This window comes from Raphanus sativus, chromosome 3, assembly GCF_000801105.2.
Source record: "Raphanus sativus cultivar WK10039 chromosome 3, ASM80110v3, whole genome shotgun sequence".
Taxonomy (NCBI): Eukaryota; Viridiplantae; Streptophyta; class Magnoliopsida; order Brassicales; family Brassicaceae; genus Raphanus; species Raphanus sativus.
In genome coordinates, this window is record NC_079513.1 from 14560767 (window position 1) to 14579954 (window position 19188).

At 34.4% G+C, this 19188-nt stretch overlaps 3 protein-coding genes and 1 long non-coding RNA gene across 6 annotated transcripts; 3 read left to right on the plus strand and 1 right to left on the minus strand.

Annotated features, from left to right (window-relative positions):
• Window positions 1–7: 7 nt before the first annotated feature.
• LOC108847673 (uncharacterized) lies at window positions 8–2701 on the minus strand. Of its 2 annotated transcripts, XM_018620987.2 has the most exons (8): window positions 2376–2699; window positions 2173–2260; window positions 1296–2069; window positions 1101–1211; window positions 868–930; window positions 593–795; window positions 396–499; window positions 8–325 (listed from the first exon to the last, which is right to left on the minus strand). In XM_018620987.2, exons 1-8 carry the CDS (start codon window positions 2421–2423, stop codon window positions 202–204), a joined length of 1515 nt encoding a protein of 504 aa, XP_018476489.2. In that variant the 5' UTR covers window positions 2424–2699; the 3' UTR covers window positions 8–201. The 2 variants fall into 2 exon arrangements, with proteins under 2 accessions (XP_018476489.2, XP_018476490.2); XM_018620988.2 differs by lacking the exons at window positions 8–325; window positions 396–499 and having other exon boundaries at window positions 650–787; window positions 2376–2701.
• Window positions 2702–3128: 427 nt separating this feature from the next.
• Window positions 3129–5187, plus strand: LOC108846428 (uncharacterized). 2 transcript variants are annotated; one of them, XR_008943179.1, is made up of 4 exons: window positions 3129–3550; window positions 4455–4575; window positions 4654–4740; window positions 4818–5187. It is a non-coding gene; the product is annotated as an uncharacterized LOC108846428 (long non-coding RNA). The 2 variants fall into 2 exon arrangements; XR_001948653.2 differs by having other exon boundaries at window positions 3132–3550; window positions 4440–4575.
• Window positions 5188–12123: 6936 nt separating this feature from the next.
• LOC108845803 (expansin-A8) lies at window positions 12124–13936 on the plus strand. The gene is made up of 3 exons (XM_018618977.2): window positions 12124–12415; window positions 12522–12834; window positions 13381–13936. The coding sequence occupies exons 1-3, from the start codon at window positions 12262–12264 to the stop codon at window positions 13685–13687; spliced, it is 774 nt and encodes a 257-aa protein (XP_018474479.1). The 5' UTR covers window positions 12124–12261; the 3' UTR covers window positions 13688–13936.
• A 3202-nt stretch (window positions 13937–17138) lies between these two features.
• On the plus strand, window positions 17139–18549 carry LOC108845959 (40S ribosomal protein S26-2). Its single transcript, XM_018619165.2, has 5 exons — window positions 17139–17255; window positions 17325–17417; window positions 17484–17568; window positions 17688–17821; window positions 18294–18549. Exons 1-5 carry the CDS (start codon window positions 17253–17255, stop codon window positions 18366–18368), a joined length of 390 nt encoding a protein of 129 aa, XP_018474667.1. The 5' UTR covers window positions 17139–17252; the 3' UTR covers window positions 18369–18549.
• The last annotated feature ends 639 nt before the right edge of the window (window positions 18550–19188 follow it).

Sequence of the window (19188 nt, forward strand, 5' to 3'; positions counted from 1 at the left end):
AAGTGTATTGAAGCAAATGCCAACTTTATAGCATTGATTAACAACAGATGTCTTCTAATGTTACATATACGAATTGACAACAGCTATCAGTCCCGTGTTATTTACACTACAGAACAGATGATAACCAACACAAGTGCTGACATAAAAAGACAATTGCTCTGTGGGGATTAGAGCCGTGGTCGAGTCATACTAGTCTCCCGATTAGGAACTAGTAGCCGGCGGCTTCATCATTGACAGGAGAAAACTGCAGGTCGAAAAAATAGAAGCTGCAGCCGCCTGAACCGCCATACTCGTAGTCTCCATATTGCTACCATCTTTCCCAATACTGCATCAAGAAAATCGGTTAGACCGGTCTTTTTTCTATTTTATGCTTCTACGGTCTTAACTTAACTCACCTTGAATCCGATGACTGAGAACTGAAAGGCGAGAACTCATCCATTTGTCGTAGACCTTCGTTGCATCGTGACTGCATTTCCTTCACTTGGTTTAACGAACGTTCCTGCGAATTTCAAAAAACATGGCTTCAAGCTTAAGAAGCGTGAATATAATAATACATTGTTGCTTGAAAGGCAGTGGATAGATATGTACGCACCAGATCTTTCTCTTCATCATAAAGAGCTTTCTTAATCTGATCAAATTTTGCAGACCACTTAATATGATGCGTCTCTGTTACTGTTTTATCAGAAGTAGTATGAGGGGTACTTTCCTGGACAGAAGAAGACTCTTTTGATGAAACGAGAAGTGGTAACTCTGCCGTCAAAATATTATGAACTCTCTTCTTACTTTCCTGCACAGCTGCAACAACATCATAGTCAGATCACTAAAACTCAATTAACCAGAGAAGCCCATCTGAGTAAAACCACACACCTGCAAGCCTTCCACTGAGGTCTTGGTGAAGAAAATCCAACCATTGAGATGCTACGGTAGCAGCTAAAAAAAAGCAAACAAACGTTTTTTTTTTCCTTTTAAGCATTTCTTTCTGCAATAGCTTGATAATCATGCACCAGTACTAATAAAAGTCTTTCATGTTCCACCCCATAACACTTGACACGCTTACTACTTCAGACATTTAGAAGAGTAAGGAATAAAAAGGCACTAACCTTGAACAGCTAGACACGTGGCTTGTTCCGGGTTTGCATAGGGATTAGCCTGAGCAGATGCCCCAGAAGATGGTAACTTAAAGGCTAATGCTTTATCTTCTCTGACTGAACCTGGATAAACGAGAATAGTGATCAAAGTCTGAATTTGGGTAGCATGACATCTTAACGGTGGAAAATGGGAATGATATTAGATACCTCTTACATTCAAATCATCATTTCTTTCCCCCACGGTAGCATTTCGAATCAACGCTTCGATGATAGAGCAGACTTGTTTCTTGCTCCTCACATGGTTAATGATCCCCGGGTTCAGCTCCGTCAGCAATCCACTTGGCGCTGTAACATTGGAGAATCTATCTACCTGCTGTTGCTGTTGTTCCTTCCTAGGAGCATCGTTTCTCTTCTTTAAAGAATCGCTTCGTCTCTTATTCTTTTGCTGCTTTTGTGCAGGAGGCACTTCAACAGGAGCAGTAGTTGCTGCAGAGCTCGGTGGTGCTGAGACTCCACCCAAAGGGCCTGAGAGAAAACCGTTTCGCTTCATTTCCATCCACCGCCTCATGGAATCTGACTTCTCCAGTGAACCCTCTGCACCCTGAAAAGGACCAGGTTTTTCGCTCGGATCTCGTGGACTAACAGCAACAGACTCAGAAACATCCCTCGGTTTCGAAACGCTGCTACTCTTTGAAAGAGCTTCACATTTACTATCATCTTTAGCCGAAGCATCCTTATCAGGCTGTTTTCCAGAATTAGCAACCGATCTATTATCATCTTTAGAAACCGAACAAGCCTTAGGCAAACATGTCTTCGTCTTAACAAATGTGGAAGGTTTCACATCTTTAGCCAAAACATCTTTTTTTCTCACTGCCCTTCCCAAACCTTCAGCAGCAGGAGGAGACACTTGTACACTAGTAAGTTTTTGTTGCTGAGAAATTCCAGTATTGGTATCAGATTGCAAATTACTGCTTTTAGTATCTGTCGCATTAAACATAGAAACAGCAGGTAACTATTTTTTTAAACAACCCACAAAGATAGTTTCTAAATCTGAACATAACTTAGTTCTTTCTAAGATAGTTACCAGAATCCAGATCTCGCACTTTGGCACGTTTGGACACTAATTCATCTTTATCTTCTGATCCACTTCCCTTACGCTTCTCTCCCGACAGCTGGAACACCCCCAGAGACAATTAAAAAAAAAAACAAAAACCCATAAGCGAATTGAAATAATAACAAAGAAAAAAAAACATGAAATATAGAAAAGTCATCTAGAAAGAAGCAAACCGGAGAAATCGACGCCGGTTCCGATGAAACCCCTCTCTTTTCATCCATTTTCCACACCAGAAAGAGATCGATTTTCGAAAAACCCAGATGCCCAATCGCGCAGAATTAGTCCACCCAAGCGAAATTAGGGATTGGGAAGAGAGCAGAGAGTGAGATTTGAAGAAATGATTTTAGGGTTTTAGGATTCGTGTGTGTTGAGTGACTGAGATTCAGATGGTAGATAGGAAGAGAAATGGATTTTGAATTCAAATTGAGAAGTGAAAGGTTTTTTTTTTGGGTGTGTTATAAAGGGGAGAGCTTCCTCGCGTTTTCCGCCGCTTATCTTCTAGCCTTTTATATTCCTCATAACACTCCCAAGTTAGGGCTCTTTAGCAAAAATAAAAAATAAAGAAAAATAAAGTGCCTGCACAAACGACGTCGTTCCAAAACTGTAACCGGTTCTGATAAACCAAGACCGAACTTTAATTTGGGAATCGATTTAACCAATCAAACTGAATGCTTGCTATCAATATGGTAAGATATTTTTTAATTAAATATTAAAAATGATGAATAAAGAAAGTTACACGTAGTTTAAGTTTAAAAATATATTACTAAAAATAGTGATTTTGTTTTTTTTTTAAATAAAACTGTAAAATATAATAATAACAATGTGAATTTTAAATTTAATTTTTTTAAATGTGAATTTAGACGGTTTCGACGGTTTGAGACGACGAAACAAATCACAATCACGATTAGACCGGTTAAACCAACCGGTTTCAAAGCACTTTATATTTTTTTGGCAATCACCGTGTGAGAAAAAAAACGTGAAATCAGAATCTCTCTTTAGCTGTCCGAATCCGACAGATAATAGAGAGACAGTTGTAAGAAAGAAACAGAAGGCGCGAAAAAGAGAGAAGAACGATCAAAGGACATGGATCATGATTCATGATCCTTCAAACGCGAAATCCAACCAATGCCCGCCTCTAACCAACCCATCTCCGACGCCGTTTCGAGGTGCCTACCACCGGCGACCACACTCCGAGGTCCATTTCCGTCTCCCCGAAGATCTATTCTAGATCTCTCCGAACCGTTCAGAGGATTCGACGAACTTGAATCCGAGGATGACCTCTTCTGCTCTTACATGGACGTCGAGAAACTCGGATCCGTATCCGGTAACAACCCAAGCGAGCTAAAAGGTTTCTTCCTTTTCGCGGGAAAAAATGTGGTTTCTTTTATTACCATTTTTTTAAGCTGGTGTTGATGAATAATAGTATATATACTTTTGATGGTGTTGAGGTGGATGCATCACTTTTGTTTGACTCTGATTCTCGAATCTCAACTGTAACTGAAATTTAGTTAGCTTATGCTATGCTGCTTTTGCTAGGTCTTTTTGGGTGATAGAGACCATGAGGGTCCCATAAGTATGATATTGCAATGCGTCTCTTTCATCATGATGTAGTGGCCCCCCAACTTTTTTTTGTTTGATTCGTCGGTTATAAGCTTTGTTGTTCAATCTTGTTTGGTTAGAGATCCTACCTGATGATGATTTTCTTTTTTTTTTTGTGTGTGTGTGTGTGTGTGGTACTTCTTGTATGGCTTGAATAAGTTTGAAGTCTTAGCGTGTCCTTTTAGTTGTCAACTTTATGAGAATTTGAGAGCTATAGTTAGCTCATTTTTCTTTGACTCTGGTTCTGGAATCTCAAATGATAACTGAAGTATAGTTGTTTAGCTTCTACTATGTTTGAGAGAGACCATGAGAGTCCCATCAGTATGCTTGTTGTTCAATCTTGTTTGGTTAGAGATTCTATCTAATGATTCAAACATTTTCTTTATAGTTTCAAATGGCAATGGTTCGGAATTTGTTGGGAGTTAGCTTTGTGTGGGATCTGATCTGTCTCAATAGAGTTAAGGACTTATCCATGTAATGGTTGCTCTTAATGGCTTGACTGTTCTCGTGGCTTATTATAACAAAAAAAAAAATTCTCTACGCTGTTCTGAACTCTTTTTAAGTAACATAATAGAGTGGAAATTAACAATCAGTTGATGCTTCCAGTTGGCTAATCTTGTATGGTTCACTCTGTGCAGGATAATTGCTAATAGACAATCTGCAGCTCGTTCAAAAGAGAAAAAGGCTCTCGGTATATAATGGAGCTCGAGTGGAAAGTTCAGACACTGCAAACTGAAGCTACTACCCTCTCAACATAAACTCTCCTTGTTCCAGGTTCCTTATCACTAACTTCAATACTGTATTTGCCGCGCAGTCTCTCATCTGCTGTGCCTAATAACTTGCTTCTTACAGAGAGAGACACAACTGGTTTGTCATCTGAGAATACAGAGCTCAAACTTCGTTTACAAGTCATGGAACAACAAGCCAAGTTGCGAGATGGTATGTTAATCCTTCTCCTCCTCCCTTCTGTTCGGTTTTTAGGTCATTTTATCTGATGATGATTCTTCCCCACGCAGCCCTTAACGACCAACTGAAAAAGGAAGTCGAGAGCCTGAATTTCGCAACGGGAGAAGTCTCTCACACGCTGATGCATATAACCTCGGAATGCCACACATGCAATACTCTCAACAACAATCACTCTTTCAACAGTATCATCATCAGCAGCAACAAAGTAGTGATGCTCAAAACCTGCAACAAATGACACATCACTGATGAGTCATCAGTTTCATCTCTTCCAGCCGAACAACAATAACCACTACAAGAAAATAGTTATATATTGCAACTAAAAAATTGTTACGTGCATTCTCATTAATAATTTGCTATGATTATGATAGTTTTATTATTGACGTTAATTATTAGGCAATAATAATAATTATAGTTTTATTATTGTTAAAAATAGATAATGATAGTTTTATTATTGACGTTAATTATATAATAATAAAATCTAATTATTCATTAAAAATATATCTATTTTAGCCATTTGTAAACTAAACATTAAATACATGACATGATTACATAGACAACTCTTTAAATTTAATATCGAAACATATTTTTAATAGATTAAACAGTAGTAAAACATACACATGAAATAATCACCAAAATAATTCAGAATACCTAATTCATATTTCAAATTCCATGTAATAAGACCGATTTGTTCATAGTCTTTCAAACTCAAAGAAAGAAGAAAAACATAGAACTCTAACAAAAAGAAAACAAATATCAAAAGTACATAAATATAGATATCAAAAACTATAATCGAGACAATTTGGAATGAATGAGAAAAATAAAACTATAGAGTTTAAAACATCTTACATCATATGAAAATAATAATTGGTCTTAGCTTGATTAAAATAATTATAATTGTAATTCCAATTAGAAGTTTGAAACAGTTGAATTATTTAAATTAATAAATTAATAACTTAAACGAAAAACTAATAAGAATCTTGTGAAAATTAAAATAATTATAATCATAATTCCAATTAGAAATTTTGAAATATTCATACTATTTAAATTAATAAATTAATTAGAAATTTCGAAATATTTCAATTATCTAAACTAATAATTGATGATTTAATCTAAAAACTAATAAAAATATGACAAATAAACAAAATTAGCTAAAATTATGGAGAATGTAACAAATCAGCAAAATCACTTCATAAATAATAATATAGATTTGTTGTAGTTTCGTTACATATTTATTGCAAAAGCACAACCATAATACACATTGCATGTTTTTATTACTAAATTACAACCTTTTGCTACAAAAAAACAAATATATTGCTAATTTTGTAGGAAACATTCAGTAATTTTGAATCATTGCTAATTTGCAAAAAAAGGGAAAAATCCATAAAATACCCTAACTAATTATTTTGCTCATTTTAATACCCATAATTTTAAATATGTACCCAATTTAAACCCAAACTTTATTTATTTTAATAAAAATACTAATAAGTTTCAAACAAAAATTTTAAAAATCTCTAAAATTTACAAAAAAACTCAGAAAATTCTAATTTTTTTTGGTGTTTGAAAAATAAAAGTAACTAAAAAGTGTAAAATATTAAATTTTGTAATAAAATTTCTAAGTTTTAAATACTATATTTAGTTTGTTTTCTGAAATAAAAAATGGAATTTATTTTTATCATTAAAATTAACTTATTATTTAGAAAATATTTTTTCTATGGTTTATCTACCTTTTTCTAAATGTTAAAAGATAATTAGAATTTTTAATATTTTTTCTTAGATTTTGGAGATCTTTTTAAGTTTTGTTTGAAACTTATTAGTATTTTTATTAAAATAAATAAAGTTTGGGTTTAAATTGGGTACATATTTAAAATTATGGGTATTAAAATGAGCAAAATAATTAGTTGGAGTATTAAATTAGGCAGTAAAAAAGTTTGGGTATTAAAAAATTTAACAAAATTTAGTTGGGATATTTTTATGAAATTATCCAAAAAAAAATAATAATAATACATGGTATCTTCCTTAAATATTTAAATAGTTTCTGTATATTAAGTGGCTTGTGTATCTTTTTTTTTTTTGACAAAATGTGGCTTGCGTATCTTCCTCCATCCATGGTTATTATTTATGCTTATATAGTCAGTGGCTTGTGTATCTACGAATTCGTCCACCTATGTTTCTTCGTCAACCTATACTATATTTTCTTCAGCAGCTTTTTTTTTTTGCTAAATTATACTTCAGCAGCTTTTGCTATAAAAGAAATGATAAAAAAAAATTCTGGATTCTCAAGTTTATGGCAAAATTGGCTATCTACCTTGTGCTTCTGATCTTTCACAATTGATATCACCATTGATAAGACCAAATGTTAAGTTCACTTGTCCCTAGACGTCCCCATAACAACTTGTACATCCCCATATACACATCACTGTCTCCTCATTGTTCGAAATGTAAGGGGGACGTTTCTAAGCCGTCCTAGTGCCTTCAGGTACATGAGACGGCTAGTGATAGACGTACCCGTGCAACCTATGTTACTTGAGTCCTCTTCAATTTACATCAGCTAATACATATCTCTTCAATACATGAAGCGCCACTTCTTCATCAGATTCGTTCCCCTTTGAAACTCAAAGCATCCTTTCGCATATGCAACCTTCAAAGCTCACCTTAAAATCATGTCGCGTCTCCCTGCATGGCTGAGGCCCTGGTCATCAGGGACGCTCTCTCCCACGCCTTCTCCCTCAACTTCACCAACATCTGGCTTCGATCAGACTGCAAAGGGCTTGTCCAAGCCTTCTACGCTTCCCGACGATCGGTGGAACTTTTTGGAGTGCTTTCGGATGTTGAAGCGTCTATCAACTCTTTTTCTTTTTTCCGCTTCTTTTTTATTTTTAGGGCTTCTAATGGGCCTGCTGGCTCTCTATCTAAATCTTGCTTGTTTTCTAAGTTCTTTATTTAAGCCTAATTTTAAATTGTTTTAGGCTTTGTTAATATAATAAAAATTATCCTGTTGTTCAAAAAAAATTAAGCCAAAATAAGACACAAATTACATAAACCAAACTAGTCATGTTGATGCCACTTAATCGGTGCCCAAAGTACCAAACAACAAAATTAAATACTCACATGAGAATCTCTGAGTTAAATCTTGTGAAAATATTAGCTGCCCTTAAGTGTATCTTGTGTCGGCTCAGAAGTTGGGTCATTGAAATGACGTTCTGTTTAGACAATGACTGTTCTTCAGGCACGGAGTTATGACCAGTCCCAACAATTTTGGGGCATCCAAGAGACAAACGCCTTGTGATGGTCACTTAAAGTGTTGTCCCTTTTTGTATTTCTCTTGATACATTTTGGATAGATCTAACGTGACATTTTTGTGGATACAATTCAACAGTTTTTTTTTTCAAGCTCTTATCGGGTTTCGATATAGATGAATGTTTAACTGGTTGAGTTGTTGTTTTCGTCCAGTGATTGTAAGTTTTAGGTTCCTTTTGGTTTTGTAACAGAAAAAAAAGAAAATTAAAACATTTTAAAGTTTATACATTCGCTCGATTGCATTCATAGTATCTACATTCAAAGTTTAGACTAGATGTGTAACACCGAGAACCTTTTACTCGTAAAACAAACTAACTCAACCACTTATAAGATTCTTTCTCAAGAAAATCTTACCAAAGAAATGAAGTAGTTTTCAAAAGTAAAACTAATCCCATTACCTAACCTACAATTAGCATTCATATACCAGCTTGTGGTGACTAATCACATAAATATGTTCGTGATGGAATTTTATATAGTTACACAACCCGCCACTTAAAAGCGCAGCGACTTTCAGAACTTTCTGTAATTTTAATTGTGAAGTAACCCCGTTACCTTTAAGACCTATAAAGGCATGATAATTGGTGGGACTGGATAAGTCCCTAAATTAGTGAAGACCCTCAAAAAAAAATTTTTTTTGTTCGGGATTAGTACAAGGAACATTCCTAATATAAGGGATTATTCTCTCTTTCTTTCTCTCGGTCTTTGTGTTTAGTGGTTCCTCTTCCCCCCTCCGCTTAAAGATTGTCTTAAGGGACAACCAATACTCATGTTCCAACTAATTGTATAAGTGCCACGAAAATGACGTATCCGATAAATGAATGAGAGGAGAGCCTCACACGTCGAGGGCTCGAGGGCCTATTGCATGTGCTTGGTAACATGGTAGGACCATTTACCACCACATTTACTATTATTTATTGGTGACTTCTCTAGTCAATCTAGGTCATTTAAATATGTGTGCAAGTGCAATATAACTGTTGTAATAAAAGACCCAGCTAATAATATTGGAATCTGTATGAATACACACTAGATAGAAACTTTTTTTAACTAATTATTATACTAGTTAATAGTGTGTTTTGGCGGATATCGTTTTGTTATGAACAATACTTAGGTTCACTCCTCGGGTGAACTTATAAATTCACCTATTTCCTTATTTCAATCAAATTGCCATAAACATTAATATCACATTATAAATAAATTATAAATTACAAAAAAGTAAATTTTAAATCATAAACTCTAAATTCAAATCCTAAATCCAAATTTTAGATTTTAAAATTTAAACCAAACCCTAAACCCTAAATCCAAACCTATACCCTAAACCCAAACTATATACCCTAAATCCTAAATCTAAATTTAAATCCTAGACCCTAAACCCAAACCATAAACCCTAAACCCAAACTCTAAACCCTAAACCCAAACTCTAAACCCTAAATCCTAAATCTTAAACCCAAACTGTAAACCATAAACCCGAACTCTATACACTAAAATGTATTTGAAAATACATTTGATGATCATTAACCCAAAGGTATTTGAAAAATTTGGGTTTATGATTTACATTTTGGGTTTAAGGTTTAGGATTTAGCGTTTAGAGTTTGGGTTTAGGGTTTAGAGTTTGGGTTTAGGGTTTATGGTTTGAGTTTAGGGTTTAGGATTTAAATTTAGATTTAAAATTTAGGGTATAGGTTTGGGTTTAGGGTATAGGTTTGGGTTTAGGGTATGGTTTAAAATTAAAAATCTAAGATTTGGGTTTAGGGTTCGAATTTAGAGTTTATGATTTAAAATTTACTTTTTTGTAATTTATAATTTATTTATTTATATGACATTAATATTTATGGCAATATAATTGAAATAAGGAAAGTGGTGAACCCAAGTATTGTTCTTTTGTTATTTAGCGAAGTTGATTTTATTTTTACAGTTGCACTGGAATATATGTACGGGGAGTACGAAAACTATAATATTTGTCTCATATTGTTACAAAAAGTATTTTGAAAATGTGTATTTGGTGACGTTGATGCCATCATGCTAACATAGTAGAACCGTGAGAGACCTTCAAAAATCAAAGATAGGCTGCCTTAGATGTTGGTGTTACCAAAATTTAACAGTGATACCAACTGAGAAAAGCCAAAATAGAGTCGCGAGTTCAAATCAGTTCATATCATCAAGTGCATACAGTATCAATTCATCATTAGCATGTTCGCTAATAACGAAATCAAATCCAAAATTTTATAAAATCGTACTTATTTTAAAATTTCAACAATATAAGAAGAAGAAAAAATTTGGTAGTTGAGTTGTGTATCAAATGAATATTCAGACAGTCGGACGTGTCATGTAAATTAACATGCACATAATTAATTTCATGAATAATTATAATCAGACGTGTCATATAAACTAACATACAAATTATTGATTTAATGAATAATTATGTAGAATAATATCATCTAATACCTTTATAGCCAACTCACAACAGATTGATATTTTGATATAGCTTTTTCTTTCAGATACCTCATGGTGGACGGAATAAAATAAAACTATTATGTAATAGAAAGCGCCTCCCCCCTTTATATTCAACAATCGTAAAACAATAGGAACATGCAAGTGGTCAAATGATTGAGTAAAGATCAACGAACTGCAAACCCCATATCCAAAAACTATTAAACAAATAGCATGAACTTGTTATACTCGAATTCGAGTTTTTTTAAACAAATTTACCTGCTTACAAGCTAAAGTTTTGAAATTATTGATCTTTTGTTTGCTCTCATGTTTTTCATCTTCTTTTACCGGGAGACCAATTATTTAGATTTCGTAATTTGTTAAACACTTATTATAACATCAGATCTTCATTATGTTTACATTTTTAGCTAAAAAAATAGATTGATTTGCACATTCAAATTAAGTCAGGATATGTCATTCCATCCAAATTCAACTTTGAAAATTATCGCCTTTAAAATATATTTTTTGCCTTTAAAATAATTATTTAATGATGAATACATAAATTTAGTTTAGTCAATCTATGAATCGAATTATACGTATTAATCACTAACATTTGGAGTAAATGTTTTATATTGCTATGCTCATGATCTACTCTAACTGCATACCAACACAAACATACTGAAGCTTGAGTAGCTCAGTTGAAAACCAGTAGATAATTTTTCCCGATAAACTTGTCTATCACCCAAATTAACCGGCTGAAACTAGACTAGAGTTTAGTCTTCAAAAAAAAATTCATCATGGTAATCCCCACCATCTGACATTATAAAGTGAACTACTTCCATCTTCCAATATATTCACGTTAATTTTATAGATTGACATCAATAACAAAAGAAAATTACAACATAAATATTTTAATCCTGTAATATTTTCATAAGTTATTCAAGTACGTTGGACATACTGATGTCGCTAGTTAACAAGTCTTAATATAAAGAATTTTGTTAACTACCTTCAAAAACAAGTGATATGAGATCACATGACCAACTTAAAATAAGAGACAAATGAATATAGACTTGTGTTTAGAAGCATGTGCAAGTAGGGGCCGGTTGATTAGGAATCGCAGTTGGTCTAACCGCAACATTTGCATGTGGCCACAACCTTCAAAGTCCCCCCTGATCTTATAAAATCATAAATACACAATTCTATTATCTTGACTGTTTAATTTGTTATCCACAAATATAGTACAACACAGAAAGGAAAAACTTGGCCTCAAATAAATACTAGAAAATCAAAAACAATTATGACTATTCTCAAGATCAACGGTGGCCTACACTGTTGACTTTACTACTAATTATCCAACAAGTTACCCATTTGGCCATATCTTTAGAATTTTATGCTCAATTTACGAAAAAACTATATCATCATTGGATACATACCAAAAACTGATGAGAACTTTGGGATCGAGAAGTATTATGCGCAATTCTCTCGCAAATTGCCAGAAGACACTTGAATAATTCATATATGACTGCCTAAGGTGAGAGCTGCCTAAGGTGAGAGAGGAGACTAATCAATAACTTAGTAGACACACCATTTTATAAATAGTATCCCTTGCCATTATTATAAAGTCCAAAACTCCTATATATACTGATCAGTCCCTCTACACTTGATCCCATATCAGTATCACGATTCTCACCAAATAAAATCAGATACTCAAAACTGAATTAACCAACCCCCAAACTTTCAAAGTCTAGGCTCCACAAAACAAAAACAAAAATGGATATTACATCAGACTCCAAATATTCTATAATCTCAATCTTATCCATACTGACTTTATTATTCTTTCTCCAAGCAGCTCATGGAGACGAGGGGGTTTGGCAAGGTGGTCACGCCACGTTCTACGGTGACGCCGACGCTTCCGGCACAATGGGTATGCTCATGACCAATAACAACAAACACGCATGTTACTATAATCTTGTCTCTTTTTACATGCGTATATATGTTAGCTAACACGTAACGTATCTAAATATGATCAGGCGGAGCTTGTGGCTATGGTAATCTGTATAGCCAAGATTACGGGACCAATACGGCGGCTCTTAGCACGGCTTTATTCAACAACGGACTCACGTGCGGTGCGTGCTATGAGATGAAGTGCAACGATGACCCAAGATGGTGTCTAGGTTCTACTATCACCGTCACAGCTACTAACTTTTGTCCACCGAACCTGGGCCTCTCCAACGATAATGGTGGATGGTGCAATCCTCCTCTTCAGCATTTTGACCTTGCCGAACCAGCTTTTCTCAAAATTGCTCAGTACCGAGCAGGCATTGTCCCTGTTTATTTCCGAAGGTGCGTTATACTTGTACTTATAACTTCAAAGGCAAGTAAAATACTAAACCATTGCAAGATAAACAGTTAAAACTAAATCAATGTTCTAAAAACCGATTTAGATGATGCTAAATCAATTTTTGGTAAAACAATTTTCTTAAAGTTCGATTCAAAATATTAAAATCATATTAGATCAGTCTAAACCAATTTAAATAGTAAAATAAAGTAAAATCAAATAAACTAAGATTAATCTAATTATATCTTGTTCACCATCAATTTATATGCAATTAAGTGGTCATTTTTATCTTCCAACTTTATTTTTAGTGTTGGTTCACAGTTTGTCTGGTTTTTGTATATATAACTTTTTATGTTCTATCAAAATAGTTTTATATTTAACTTAAAAAAATTCATGTAAATATAATTAATAAATAGTTAATTTGTTATTGTTAACATCTAGGCTCAAATAGGTTCGTCAATGAGCAAGTCCTATACAAAGTAACTAATTACCATCGAGCTATTTCTTAAACGTTGACTAAACTAATGAGTTTCAGTGGTGTATAAATGCAGAGTACCGTGTATGAAGGAAGGAGGGATAAGATTTACGATCAACGGACACTCATACTTCAACTTAGTTCTGATCTCTAACGTAGGAGGAGCAGGAGACGTCCATGCGGTCTCGATAAGAGGCTCAAAGACAGGGTCGTGGCAAGCTATGTCTAGGAACTGGGGACAGAACTGGCAGAGCAACTCTTACCTCAACGACCAAAGCCTCTCGTTCCAGGTCACTACCAGCGATGGTCGCACCGTCGTTAGCAATGACGTGGCTCCTTCAAATTGGCAGTTTGGACAAACCTACCAAGGCGGTCAATTCTAAACCCCACACGTTCATCATGTCTCTTGTTTCGGGTGTTGACGTGGCTGCATATTTGGTGAGGTGGCTCATACACACATCCGCCATATAGCTTACTAGCTTAGCCCTTCTTATTTATGGGGCTGTTGGTTTAATGAAAGGGGCAAAAGGTTTTTCATTTGTTTTTTACATGTTCATTGAATTTTATTTAGCCTTTTGGCATACTTTGTTTTACCTTGTAATCTTAAATCGCTTAGCTTTTTGGCGGGAAAAGTGCCTATTCCAACCTAAACAATTTCGACCGTGCCAAATACGACCCGAATAAATAGTCAGTGCCAAATACGACCTGAACTTGATTAAAACTTAAAAAACTTACCCGAACTTTTTAAAACGTGCCTAAATCTACATTGACTCTAACAGAAGTTAGTCAACCGTTAACAAGATAAAACGAAGTCGTTTTGATATACGGTGAAAAGTGCTAATTTCGACCCAAACAATTTCGGTGGTGCCAAATACGACCCGAACACATGGTCGGTGCCAAATACGACCTGAACTCAATTATAATTAAAAAAATTACCTGAAATTTTTAAAATATGCCTAAATCTATATTAATTCTAACATAAATTAGTCAACTGTTAACAAGATAAAACGACGTCGTTTTGATATATATATATATATATATATTCATTCCAGGACTTAAACAATGACGTGATACCTTTTTAAAAAGGTACATTAACAACTAGACAAAAATAACTTTTTGAAATATTGTTACAAATTTGAAATTTATATAAACTACTATTTTTCTTCATCTTATTCAATTTTAAAACTTTGGTGATATTTTTTTCTGATTTATATAAATACATAACATGTTTTTACTTATCATATCTTTAATAAACTTATATCTTACTAAATATAAATAATAAAATATTTATAATTACACAATCTTAGATATACCTAAAATTTTGAAGTTATTTATAAAAAAAATTTATATAGATTATTTTTATTTTTTAAACTTAAGTGAATTTTTTTTCAAAGTTAATATTATATATTTTGGAATTTTTTTCAAAAATGTGAAGAGACCTTTTACCTTTCTTTCACTAAGATATCTTGTTCAAAATATTAGACATATTACACGATAAGTAAAACATATATAAAAATCACCAATGTTTTAAATTGGATAAGATGAAAAAAATATTAGTTTATATAATTTCAAATGTCTAAAAATATTTCAAAAAGTTACTTTAGTTTAGTCGTTAATGTACCCTTTAAAAGGGTACCACGACATGGATTTGAGTCTTGTAATGAACATATATATATCAAAACGACGTCGTTTTATTTTATTAACAATTGACTAATTTTTGTTAGAGTCAATGTAGATTTAGGCACATTCTAAAAAATTCATGTAATTTTTTTATTATAATTGAGTTCAGGTCGTGTTTGGCACCAACCATATGTTCGTGTCGTATTTAGCACCATCGAAATTGTTTGGGTCGAAATAGGCACTTTTTCATGTATATCAAAATGACGTCGTTTTATCTTGTTAACGGTTGACTAACTTCTGTTATAGTCAATGTAGATTTATGCACATTTTAAGAAGTTCAGGTAGGTTTTTTGAGTTTTAATTAAGTTCAGGTCGTATTTGGTACTAACTATTTGTTCGGGTCGTATTTGGCACGATCGAAACTGTTCGGGTCGGAATAGGCACTTTTCCCGCTTTTTAGCATAAGTAGCATTATATTTTACCAAAAAAGTAACATTATAAAACGAATTTTTATTATTAAAAAGAGAGAAAAAATACTTTTGAGTTAGAATTTTGTTTTAAATAAAACAATTTTAGATATGGAACTTAATTCAATATATTTTTTATTTTTAGAAATAAATGCTATTTTTATTTTATCAAAAAAATGCTATTTAAGAAAAATAGGGGTGTCAAAATGGGTCAAATGGGTCAACCAAATCCATAACCCAAATGGGTTGATTATTAATGGGTCATGTGTCAATCCAACCCATTTATTAAATGGATTGGGTTGATCCATGACCCATTAAATTAAATGGGTCAGATAGATTAATGGTTGACCCATGAATCCAACATCTTTATAATGAATCATTTTACCAAATTGATCGAATTGAGACATAAGTTAAAACCAAGTTGATCGAATTGAAAATTTTATTTTTCCGGTTTTTGCGGAAAATTGCGTTTTTCCGGTTTTGGCAGAAAATTACGTTTTTCCGATTTTGGCAAAAAAATAGATTTTCCGGTTTTGGCGGGAAAATTGCAGTTTTAGGTTTTTGCAGAAAATTATGTTTTCCGGTTTTGCGGGAAATTGCATTTTTGGATCTTGACGAGAAATTGCGTTTTCCGGTTTTGGCGGAAAATTGCGTTTTTCGGTTTTGGCGGGAAATTGCGTTTTCCGGTTTTGGCGGGAAATTGCGTTTTTTCGATTTTGACAGGAAATTGTGTTTTCCGGTTTTGGCGGGAAATTGCATTTTCCGGTTTTGACATGAAATCGCGTTTTCCGGTTTTGGCGTAAAATCGTGTTTTCCGGTTTTCACGGGAAATCGCGTTTTCTGGTTTTTGCGGGAAATTGCGTTTTCCGATTTTGACGGGAAATTGCGTTTTCCGGTTTTGGCGGGAAATTGTGTTTTCCGGTTTTGGCGGGAAATTACGTTTTTCCGAATTTGACGGGAAATTGTGTTTTCCGGTTTTGGCGGGAAATTGTGTTTTCCTAGTTTTTGCAGAAAATTGTGTTTTCCGATTTTATGGGAAATTGCGTTATCCGGTTTTGGTGGGAAATTGCATTTTTCCGGTTTTGGCGGGAAATTGTGTTTGTCGGTTTTGGGAGGAAATTGGGTTTTCCGATTTTGACAAGAAATTGCGTTTTCCGGTTTTGGCGGGAAATTCCGTTTTTCTAGTTTTGATGGGAAATTTCGTTTTCCGGTTTTGGCGGGGAATTGCGTTTTTTCCGGGTTTGGCGGGAAATTGCGTTTTTCTGGTTTTGGCGGGAAATTTCGTTTGCCGGTTTTGGAGGGAAATTGCGTTTTTCCGATTTTTGGCGTGAAATTGTTATTTTTACGGTTTTGATGGGAAATTGCATTTTCGATTTTGGCGGGAAATTAAGTTTTTCCGATATTTGTGGGGAAAAAGTGTTTTTGTGATTTTGGCAATTTTTTTAATTAAAAATTAAATGAGTCAGAGTTGATCCAATCTAATAGATTCATTTAACTTGTTAATCCATTAACTTGTTAATCCATTAATCTGTTAATCCATTAACTTGTTAACCCATCAACCCATTGGATCAAAAATAAACAATTTATTTGAGTTAATTGATCAATTTGGGTTGGATCAACCCATGGGTCATGATCCATTTTGATACCGGTGGAAAAAAACATGAATGATAGTTGTATTTGTTTTCGTAACTAAAACAAGAGAGAGCCCAAGGACAGATTAAAAAAGAACTAAGCCCAAGCCCAGCAATATCTCAAAGCCTTAAAACTAAATCATCTTCACTGTAATCACTGGTCGAGGAGCAGAGTAACCCTAGCAGCAGACACACACACAGCTTCTCAGCTCACGAGAAAGAAGAAGAAGATGGTATGTTGCGTGTTTCTATCTTTATCTACGAAAAGATTTGAGAAATTGAATCTGTCTTAATTGTTACAGACTTTCAAGCGTAGGAACGGAGGGAGGAACAAGCACAACCGTGGCCACGTGAACCCAATCAGATGCTCCAACTGCGGCAAATGTTGCCCAAAGGTCACTACTACCTTTACAACATTCTCTCCATATAGTTTGATTTGATCTGATCTGATTCGTGTACAGGACAAGGCCATCAAGAGGTTCATCGTGAGGAACATTGTGGAGCAGGCTGCCATCAGAGATGTTCAGGAAGCTAGCGTCTACGACGGTATCTTATTATTGATTCTTTCCCAAAATAGAAAGTTTTGATCTTTTTTTGGATAATTGGGAAATAAGGGTTTCGCTAGAATCATTGATTTTTTTGCATTGAATATTTTGTATTGTTAGGGTACACATTGCCGAAGCTGTATGCTAAGACGCAGTACTGTGTGTCATGTGCTATCCACTCTCACGTTGTTAGAGTCCGTTCCCGCACCAACCGCAGAGTTCGTACTCCCCCGCCTCGTTTTGTTAGACGCAAGGTAAATCAATTCAGTGATCATCCTTCTTAATTGTTGCATACATGTTCCCTTAAAAAGTAAAGATAGGTGGTTTGACTTGTACATATTGAAATAACCTAACTTTCGAGAATATTCTGTTACATTTCCTGTATTTTTTGTTGTTTCTCAATACACCTTTTGATTGCACCAATAGAATATTTTGGTTTTGACTTTTACACACGTCTAGTTGAATTTGAATCTTGCAATAACCAAGTTCTGCAGATGTGGGTTTGATTACATCTTAAGCTTCCTGTTATAGTTTAGTTTTTTTATACAATAGTCTTCATTGGCTTCAAGAAGTAAACTTTGGGTGTGGATTTATTTATCTTCATTTAATCATATGTTCATTCAATGAGACTTGTCAGTTCTATATCTTTTGTAGTTGTTTGAGTGTGTTTCTGTAAGATTGTTTATTTACTGTGTTTTTTTTTTCAAAATTGATGATTATTATCAGGAGGATGCTCCCAAGCCTGGACAACCTGGTCAGGCTCCTCGTCCTGCTGGAGCTGGAGCTGCACCGCGTGCCTGAAGCCTCTGCTTATCCTAGTTTCATCCTTTTGTTTTGTTTTATGTTTGGTTGAGATTATTCATACTAGTACTATGGGAATCTCGAAAGCTGTTTAGTAGTTCTTGTTTCGACTATGTTATATTTTGAAAGTCTTTGTGCCTAAGTGGAGAACAACATATATGATTGGAGACAATTTTCATGAGTGACACTTCCAGGAGAGGCCCTTGATTACTTCCAACAAAATCTTTCTATAGTTATATAAATATAATTCAAAAAAGAGATCATTTAGTAGACTAGTCGGTGGATTCTGTTTCTATGAATGGATAAAGAGTCATTCCACCAATGTATTAGTATTATATGCAGCCAGTCACACCGAAATTGATATTTCAAAGCAGAACAACATATGTTTTTTTTTTGTTCAACGACATATGTTGTTTATATGATTTTAATCTTGGGCCCTCTGGACAGCCCGAAACACGTGCATCTTCAAGAAACGGACTCTTACACCTATATAGAAGTGGCGACAAAAGCTTTCAGATTAGCAAGAGAATGGATAAATGCTCAAAATCAAAATCTCAGAGTGATAAGTTTCTTACCTCCACCAAGAGTAACCCATCAGGATTGAAACGGGATCGACAACGACATGCAGATTGGATGCGGTCTATGATAAGAAATCAAGAAAGGCCGGCCTCGCATGGATCTTCAAGGAAGCATCTGGAGCACATCTCAACCATGGATCTACAATGCAGGACATCGTCAGTTCCCCACTAGTAGCGGAAGCGTTTGGTGGGTTAACTTGGGCCAGAGACCTCTTTATTTTAAATTAACGAGTATGTGTTTA

Excerpts from the sequence above, each read along its gene's own strand:
- LOC108847673 (XM_018620987.2), bottom strand. The coding sequence starts at position 2,423 with ATGGATGAAAAGAGAGGGGTTTCATCGGAACCGGCGTCGATTTCTCCG. Across the intron at positions 2,070-2,172 it reads AGTGCGAGATCTGGATTCTG|ATACTAAAAGCAGTAATTTG; the intron begins GTAACTATCTTA and ends TTAATGCGACAG. Across the intron at positions 500-592 it reads ATGATGAAGAGAAAGATCTG|GAACGTTCGTTAAACCAAGT; the intron begins GTGCGTACATAT and ends TGAAATTCGCAG.
- LOC108845803 (XM_018618977.2), top strand. The coding sequence starts at position 12,262 with ATGGATATTACATCAGACTCCAAATATTCTATAATCTCAATCTTATCC. Across the intron at positions 12,416-12,521 it reads CGACGCTTCCGGCACAATGG|GCGGAGCTTGTGGCTATGGT; the intron begins GTATGCTCATGA and ends AAATATGATCAG. Across the intron at positions 12,835-13,380 it reads GTCCCTGTTTATTTCCGAAG|AGTACCGTGTATGAAGGAAG; the intron begins GTGCGTTATACT and ends GTATAAATGCAG.
- LOC108845959 (XM_018619165.2), top strand. Across the intron at positions 17,569-17,687 it reads GGAAGCTAGCGTCTACGACG|GGTACACATTGCCGAAGCTG; the intron begins GTATCTTATTAT and ends TTGTATTGTTAG. Across the intron at positions 17,822-18,293 it reads CTCGTTTTGTTAGACGCAAG|GAGGATGCTCCCAAGCCTGG; the intron begins GTAAATCAATTC and ends GATTATTATCAG.